The sequence below is a fragment of the Rutidosis leptorrhynchoides genome, chromosome 9 (genome assembly GCF_046630445.1).
Source record: "Rutidosis leptorrhynchoides isolate AG116_Rl617_1_P2 chromosome 9, CSIRO_AGI_Rlap_v1, whole genome shotgun sequence".
In the NCBI taxonomy this organism is placed as follows: domain Eukaryota; kingdom Viridiplantae; phylum Streptophyta; class Magnoliopsida; order Asterales; family Asteraceae; genus Rutidosis; species Rutidosis leptorrhynchoides.
In genome coordinates this window covers 52,247,901-52,256,807 of record NC_092341.1, presented here as the reverse complement: position 1 = coordinate 52,256,807, position 8,907 = coordinate 52,247,901, and the positions used below count along the sequence as shown (strand labels likewise).

General features: G+C 34.5%; 2 protein-coding genes across 2 annotated transcripts; one reads left to right on the top strand and one right to left on the bottom strand.

Moving 5' to 3' along the window:
• The first annotated feature begins 1,732 nt into the window (after positions 1-1,732).
• LOC139868055 (uncharacterized) lies at positions 1,733-2,644 on the top strand. The gene has a single exon (XM_071856394.1). The coding sequence runs from the start codon at positions 1,733-1,735 to the stop codon at positions 2,642-2,644; it is 912 nt and encodes a 303-aa protein (XP_071712495.1).
• Positions 2,645-6,764: 4,120 nt separating this feature from the next.
• Positions 6,765-7,922, bottom strand: LOC139868054 (uncharacterized). The gene is made up of 3 exons (XM_071856393.1): positions 7,855-7,922; positions 7,564-7,684; positions 6,765-7,469 (listed from the first exon to the last, which is right to left on the bottom strand). Exons 1-3 carry the CDS (start codon positions 7,920-7,922, stop codon positions 6,765-6,767), a joined length of 894 nt encoding a protein of 297 aa, XP_071712494.1.
• Positions 7,923-8,907: the final 985 nt, after the last annotated feature.

The window sequence follows — 8,907 nt, the reverse complement described above, 5'->3', positions numbered from 1 at the left end:
CAATAATAGGCATACACTCAAGACTTGCTGGATCTCCAGATCTATTTTATTTTTATTATATATATATATAATATAATATCTATTTTAGCCAGGAAAAAAAAAAAAAAACTCAGGACTTGCTTTTTTTTAACTGAATATAAGATATATGTCAATAAATAAACAAATGGATAATAATTCTAAGGTAGGACACATCTTATCTAATACGTCAAAAATATACACTATTAGATGATTTTATGTATTTAGTCCTATTCTTAATTTAGTCAAAATCAAGCATGGCCAAAATGTATAAATGGAGGATATTATAATGGAACTTGAAAAAGATTGAATAGAAGGTGATGTTACCCCTCAATAAGACAAAGGGTTAAAGATGGAAGTTGATTTTGGTCATTTGTGACTTATTCACTTTTACTTTTTCTCTAGGCATTGTATTGCAACACTATGATATGATGTTCAAAAGCCTTGTCAATAACAAAAACTTTCTTCCTTGTAATCATTATACTATATGGCTTTCAATTATACAAACATAATAACCAAAATCATTATATTCTCTTGAAGTTGTATGAACTTGTTATGATACCTTTTGGAAAAGAAAAAAAAAACATAACATATAATGAATTTGAGTTAATATTGCATGTGTACTTTATAGATAGTGTCTTGTTTAATAAAGAGAGGGAGAGTGGTAATATATTTATGAAAACAGTATTGTAACAATTGGGAGATGATGGACGAATTAATAATTTTTAAGGGAGCTTAATCACAAAGTGTTTCTTGATTTAGAAGTAGATCGCAGATCGTGTTAGAAAAGTTAGATGTGTTGATTGTACATTTTTAAATGATATATCCACTATCCAAATTACTTCTTCCACCAAATGTATGCATTATTTAATTGTACTGTACAACTTACTAAGACCATTCGTAACGGGTCCTAAGTGACCCCGTCACTTTCAAACTTGGCATGAAGAAACACCAAGTTCGGCCGTAACCCGGGATCACTTCACCGCGTCACTCTGGCGTTTGTGTCGAAGAAACGAGTCAAGCAACGGACGTTGCTGACACGTGGCATGCTCTGGTTGGACTGTTTCAATTAGCCGTTGGCTTTAAAAAAATTCAGTATTTTCTCTCTCTCTCTCTCTCTCTCTCTCTCTCTATATATATATATATATATATATATATATATATATATATATATATATATATATATATATATATATATATATATATATATATATATATATATATATATATATATATTACATTTCTTTTTAACACACAAACATCAACAATCCTGCTTCTATTCTTTTAATCAAATAACATACGAACAACCATTTTATTTTTTTCACAATGGAAGTACTTACAAGATGCTCGAGTTTCTTGATGATGATTCCGATGATGAAAAAATTGTTAGTTTTATTAATAGTATAACGGAAGAAGTCGATGGAGAAGCAAGCAGTTCACGATCCCCTCGAAGCCGGGTTTATATTGCTAGGGATCGTGAAGATGCTGCTTTAAGGTTATACAATGATTATTTTTCGGAGACACCAATGTATCCCGAAAAAAATTTAAGAGACGTTATCGAATGAGTCATCAGTTATTTCTCCGAATTGTCGAAGGTAAATCTAATTTTAATAGTACCAATATTCCTGAATATTTTTTGTTTTTTCGGGAACGTCCCGATGCAGCAGGTCGTCAAAGTTTGACGATTCTTCAAAAGTGTACAGCGACCATACGTCAAATGGCGTATGGAACTACAACCGATTTGTTTGGCGAATGCATAAAAATAGGTGAGAAAACGGCCGCTTTATGTTTAGATTATTTCTGCAAATGCGTTTTCATTTGTTTGCTAGAGAATATTTGCGAAAACCCACTGCCGAAGATATCGGTAGACTTTATAATTTTCACGAACAAAAACCTGGTTTACCGGGTATTTGGTAGTATAGATTGTATGCATTGGGAGTGGAAGAATTGTCCTGTTGGTTGGCAAGGGCAATACACAAGAGGTGATCAAAAAGGGCCTTCTGTAATGCTTGAAGCAATCGCCTCACAAGATTTGTGGATATGGCATGCATTCTTTGGTATGGCAGGTTCGAACAATGATATTAACGTTCTAAATGCCTCACCAATTTTCAACTCTATAAAAGATGGAACGACTCCACCTTCACCGTTTGATGTCAACGGGCGTCACTACGAAAGAGGGTATTACCTAGGAGATGGTATATACCCAGATTGGGCCATGTTGGTAAAAGCGCCTCATAATCCAATTGATGAACCACGTAAAAAATTTAAATGTTTTCAAGAAAGTGCAAGGAAAGATATTGAGCGTGCATTTGGAGTATTACAGGGTAGATTTGCAATGTTAAAGACTCCGACGAGATCTAAAGACTTCAACAAAATTAGAAGACATATGTATGCTGGTATTGTATTACATAACATGATTCAAGAAAATAATGATTTTGCTATTGGAAGGAGAGAAGAAAGAATGATAGAAAGGAACCCACCACGAAGGTTGCAACGGGATTTGAGGGATCGAGATGCAAGGGTTAAGGAAATAAGAGACAAGCAAGTTCACCAACAGTTAGAGGCAGATTTAACCGAGCACGTTTGGAACTTATCACCTTACTTTCGGTCCGCTAATAATAATGAGTAATTTGTTATGTATTTTATAGTTTCGTTAATGAATTCTAAAATTATGTAGTTTCAATTAATGTAATTCATGTTTAGTTGTAATGATAGATTGGTATTTCATAAAATATAGCCGTTTATTATAATAATCCCTAAAAACGATTACATTATTTCTTATAAATAGAAAAACAACTTAGTTCCTAAAAATGATAACTTTAATTCCTAACGGCTATTTTCAACAAACACATTCATCAATCTTCGTAATCGCGAATATCGTATTGCTGCCACGGCTGAGATTCAGATACAGCTTCATCTTCACTTGCCTCAATGGCGTAGCTTTCATCAATCCATTCGGTGTAAAGCGTAATTGGTTAGTTACGTAACAAGGCTCGCCCAATCGCACCAAACCAATCGTGATCTTCCTCTAGTAGCGAGGCAGGAGCGTTGGGTTTTTTGAAAAACCATATTTGTTTAGTGGGGTAGATTATGTCTCGTTGGAGCAACTCAAGCAACGACATATAACTTGAACACTTACGAACATCCATGTAATAATCCCGTGTTTCATACGGGGTATAATTCATCAATTCTCGATTTAACCTATTAAAAAACCCAACGATTCATAACTTGGACACCTATTAAATCGTTGGGATTTGATATATTCATCAATTTGGATAGTGGATATATCAAATCCCAACGATTTAACCTATTAAAAAAGAAGGAACGTCTTTGAGAGTTTGTGCGTCATCATGTGAGCATCTGACCCGTGGTAGCTAAACTTGTATGCGGTCATTCTATTCTCAAGATTTGTAAGTAAAAGAAAAAAAAAAAAAAAAAATGCATAGAATAAAATTAAGATCTTCTCAATTTAAGGAAATACTCGTATACAAAGTGTAAGAGAAAATTTATAGTGAATCATCTATCCACTTTTTTTCCTTTAGGAACACATCTTTTCTTAGAACATTTGTAATGGTGATGGCGTGATGGGGTGTGATGAAGTGCTTTTGTGGGGTATATTGCTGATGTTGCAGTGTGACGGTGTGATAGCGTGATGGAGTTTATAATATAGTATGGCGTAATAGTTGTGTGATAGGTTATTTTATTATTTTTTGTTTAATTAATTAAATTATAAAAGCATTTATTTAAATTCTGATTGGTTTAAATCAAGTCACGCTAACTTCCTCCTTCCGTGATGCTAACAAAAATTCCATCCCATCACGACGCATTGTGGCGTGATGGTGGCGTGATTGTGTCATTTTGAGTCCCTTCACGCTGCACTACAAATGGTCTTTCTCTCTCTACTTTCTTTCCCTTTTTTTCAAAATAAAACTCAAGATCAACACGTAAAAGCTTAAAGAGTAGTTTCTCATTGGGACACCTCCGCACATACAATGAGTTTTATTTGTTTGTGATTATATGCAGTACTTTTTGTGGAAGATGGGGTTAAAAACAATTATTAGAAATGAGAGATAGTCAAGTAAGGACTAGTAAAAAGAAGAGACAATGGAGTTGGACAGGAAAATAATGAAATTGTACAAGTCCTTGCTTTGATGTAGCATGCAACGGGACTAAGAGACATAAAGTGAAAAGAACCCCAAAACCTTTGATTTTTTTGGCGTTAGACCTTGTTTTGTGTTACTCAATACATGTCTTTGAATCTCCCAAAAGATTTACTTTGTAATGCAACAAAAGTAATAAAATAGTCTAAAAAGCCATTTCAATTTTATAAAACTACAAACACAAGTCTGAAACTTTGTTATAAAGAATTAACCATAGCATTATTCTCTTTTAACAATAAGATATGAAATTCTCATATTATACCAAATCATTTATTAGTGTTAATCAAACATCCTCTAAGGGTGCAAACTAAAGTCTCATATCGGTCATGTGACAAAACAAATGTATGTATATAAGTCTAAGGAGAAGTCAAGTTTAAGGGAAAGTCAATGGACTCTTGGACTTATATTGCAGGACATTGTGTTTGGGCTATGCGATTGACTTGTGAGATGTCTTACCGAAAGCAATATATCCGTTGCTTTCATGTAGAAACATAAATTATATGATTGTATATATTTCACTTCCTTATACCCATCAAAGACTAATTATTGTTGTTTTATAACACAAAGATCGTTAGAAATTCACGAATATTAAAAAAGAAATAAGCTCCTGTAAGAGCACTAGTAACGATACCGCCGTTGGTCCGTTATTAGCCCCGCCGTTGGATGCCGCTGATATTAGCACAGCGTCATTGGTCCCGCCGTTTGATCCCGTACTCGATTCAGTCACAGACGAAATGTCTGATTTTTACTGTTTCTGAACGTTGCAAATTGCAACGGTAAAATAAAATTCAAACATTTAATACATACATGGTTTATATATATATATATATATATATATATATATATATATATATATATATATATATATATATATATATATATATATATATATATATATATATATATATATATATATATATATGCATATCACATACTCCAAACTCACACTTTTCATCACCTTCAAACATATCAATTTTCTTTCAAATTTCAACTTCAATTTCATGGCTCATTTAACTGTTTCGATGGTTGTTTAGTACGCGTGAGAACTAAGCGAAGACTGGAAGATGTACTTGGACGGTCGATGTAAATCGTTCGAGTCACCCGATATCACCTATTGGGACACGGGGCGTTTGTTCGACTACATACGCGAAATTGTTGACTTCGAGGCCTCGAATTTTGCTTACTGTGATCCAGAAACCGATAAATTCGAGTTTTCACAACCGAAAAAGAATGACATGAAATTGTCGGGAGAGCCAAACTCAAATGCGACCGAATTGAGTTGCATTGTATTGGTATTTGGACCCGACGTTTTTACACCCAACCTCATCCTCACTATCTGCACAATAGTAGCGATTCGGGACACGTGAGTGACGACACGATCCGGTCGTATTAAACTTGTTTTTTTAAGGAATTCGTAATATTTTTTTTTTCTATCTTAGGATCTTGTAATGTTTTTTTCTATTTTAGGAACTTGTAATGTTTTTTTTCTTTCTATTTTTAGGAACTTGTAATTTTTTTTTTCTATTTTTAGGAATTTGTAATGTTTTTTTATATATATTTTTAGGAACTTGTAATGTTTTTTTTTTATTTTTAGGAACTTGTAATGTTTTTTTAAATAAAATGTTTATTTTACGATTTTAAATGTTATATATGAATGTAATATAAGTAATAATAATAAAAAGTTTAATATAAAAAAAAAATAGAGGTGTGATCAAGTAATGGGTACGTCATGGTTATTAGCAGTGAGTCTTTAATTAGTGGTGAAAAGAAAATGTTGATGTGACGCTGATGTGACAGTAAGATGAGAATACACTCTATCATGGTTAAGAGTCCTTTAAATAGCTCTTATTAAAATCTGCTACTCAACTATAAAGGCAAATGTTACATTTTTATAAGGGTATGAATGAAATTTTGTGAAGGTTAACATTTGGTCAATATGTGGAAAGAGTCCACATGCTTTTAAGCTTTGCCTGTCTTTAAACTGACCAATGTTTTAAAGATTCCTTTGTGTGTTTATATAATTTTCAATTTTATATTTTGTTAAATAGAATTGACACTTATTTATGTCTATGAGCAAATATTCTTTTGATCTTCTTTGGCAAAACCCAATAAAGGTCACAAACACAGATTAAACAAATCATCTTCTCCCTATATACAGTCCATAAACAGCTTTTTTCCTGTTTCTCTAAATTAGAATAATGATACTTCACACTACTATTTACTACCATATTTTATATCGTTTCATTATTATTATTTTTATTAATTTTTTCGAAAAGCCAATAATTTTATTAAAAACCCACGAGATGCCGGCAAACACCAAGGACATATTACATATTACATGAGCCGGTAGCTCTGAAAAAACAAACAAGACTAACAGGGCAATCAAAAACTAAAAAACCCCATCACCTAGTAACACTAATCGGATTTTTTTTTTTTTTTTTTTGAACAGCAATAAGATGAATTTTTATTAATGAAACAAAGTTACAGAAGTAGGTTGCAAAAACAACCCATAACCCAATACATCACATATACATTCATACAGACACAAAGAATATGTATCAAACTAGGATGCTAAGTTAGCAAATACTCTTAAGTGATGAAAAGATACTGATGTGGATTCGCTAGCCATGAGCACCAATCGATTTTCGGGCCTTTTAATCTCTTTGAATTCCAATCAAAGCTTAGCACTTGGATCTCATTTACCAACGAAGCAACACATAAACTCTTATTTTTAAAAACCTTTGAGTTACGATTTTTCCAAATAAGATATCCACATGTCCACTCAACCGCTTGCCATAACTTTGCCCCGATCTTCGACATATTTTGGTTTACAGAGCCTGCAAATGTTTCGGCTATACTCGTATTGACATATGGACCCAAATTCCACCAATTATAAATTCTTGACCAAACATCATAAGCGCATTTACAAAAAATTAAGGCATGATCAATATTTTCAACATCATCATCGCAAATCGAGCATCTTACCGAATGAAGATCTATCCCACGCTTGTCAAGTTCGCACAAGGTCGGTAATCTTTTTTTCCGTGCTCTCCAAATAAATATCTCCATCTTTTTTGGAATTAATGGTTTTCGACTTGTTTCGGGTTGGCTCTTCTCACCTTCAAACACTTTTTCCATGATTATGTTGTTTAATTTCTTTGTTGTAAAGATGCCGTTTGTTGACATCACCCATCTCCAAGAGTCTGAGCTATTGCTACCCGGCGAAAATCCTCCGATCAGCTGCATGAGGTTATCATATTCGCCCCTGGTTCTGCCCGTCGGGTCCCTGCACCACTGCCACTCGAAAGCACACCCATCATCTTGCCATAAGACTCGATCGCACACCCTGCATTCTTTATTTGTTTCCAATTGCTACAGCCTGTTAAACATTATTTCTAGGGGCGTATCTCCGATCCACAAATCTTTCCAAAAAAGCGTTGACGACCCGTCTCCTATGACCTTCTTGAAGGAGCTGCTGAAAGGGACTCCTAGTGATGTAAGCGATCTGCCTGCACGAAGGATGTAACATCAGGAACTGCAAAAAGTAATTCGTGAGGCAGTAGGATTAAGATTAATACCCCCACAAGGCCCATATATGCTAGCGATGACTTTGGCCATAAAGATGAAGGCTCATTATGGAACCGCCACCACCACTTGCATAATAAGGCTAAGTTTTTACAATTTAGAGAGCCCATATTGAGCCCTCCATCCGAATATGGCAACATAATTTTCTCCCACTTGACCCATTTAATTTTGTTTCCCTCCCCGGTAATACCCCAAAAAAAAATCTCTCCTCACTCTCTCAAGTTCTTTAATCACACATGGCGGGGCACGGTATAACGAAAAGTAATACAATGGAAGACTCGAGAGAACCGATTTGATAAGTGTTACTCGACCCCCGAATGAAATCGAGCGTGCTTTCCAATCCGAAAGTTTTTCTTTAAATTTCTTGATGACAATTTCCCAATCTTTTAGATTTTTCATTCTACACCCAATAGGAAGACTAAGATACGTGAAGGGAAAATTCCCTATTCTACACCCGAAGTGATGTGCTAACGAAGACAACTCATTTCCAGTAATACCAACTCCGTAAATACAACTCTTGCCTATATTAACGTTTAGACCCGATGTTAATTCAAAACATTTAAGCAAGTTCATGAGACTTCTCAAGTTATCATAATTCCAATCCCCGAAAAATATGATGTCATCCGCATATTGAAGATGCGAGACAACGATGTCATTATTTCTGACTTCCGCCCCTTTGTACAAACCTCTATCTATCACCGCTTTAGCTAGAATGTTTAATCCTTCGATCGCAATGATGAAAAGAAACGGGGAGAGAGGGTCACCTTGTCTAACACCTCTCCCCATGGTGAATTCCATGGTCGGGGAGCCATTGACGAGAATCAAAATCGAAGCCGAACTCAAGCATGCAATTATCCACTTGCACCATCTTTCCCCGAAACCCATGCATTTCATTACTTCTAGAAGATAATCCCAATCAAGACTATCAAAGGTCTTCTCGAAATCAACTTTGAAGATCAACCCCTTTTTATGATTTCTTTGATAAAAGTCTATTGTCTCGTTGGCTATTAGAACGCCATCTAGGATGTATCGACCTTTTAAGAAAGCGCTCTGTTCAATACCCACCACATTTGGAATAACTCGACGTATTCTATTAGATAGTATTTTCGATATTATCTTATAGAAACTTCCGATAAGGCTAATGGGT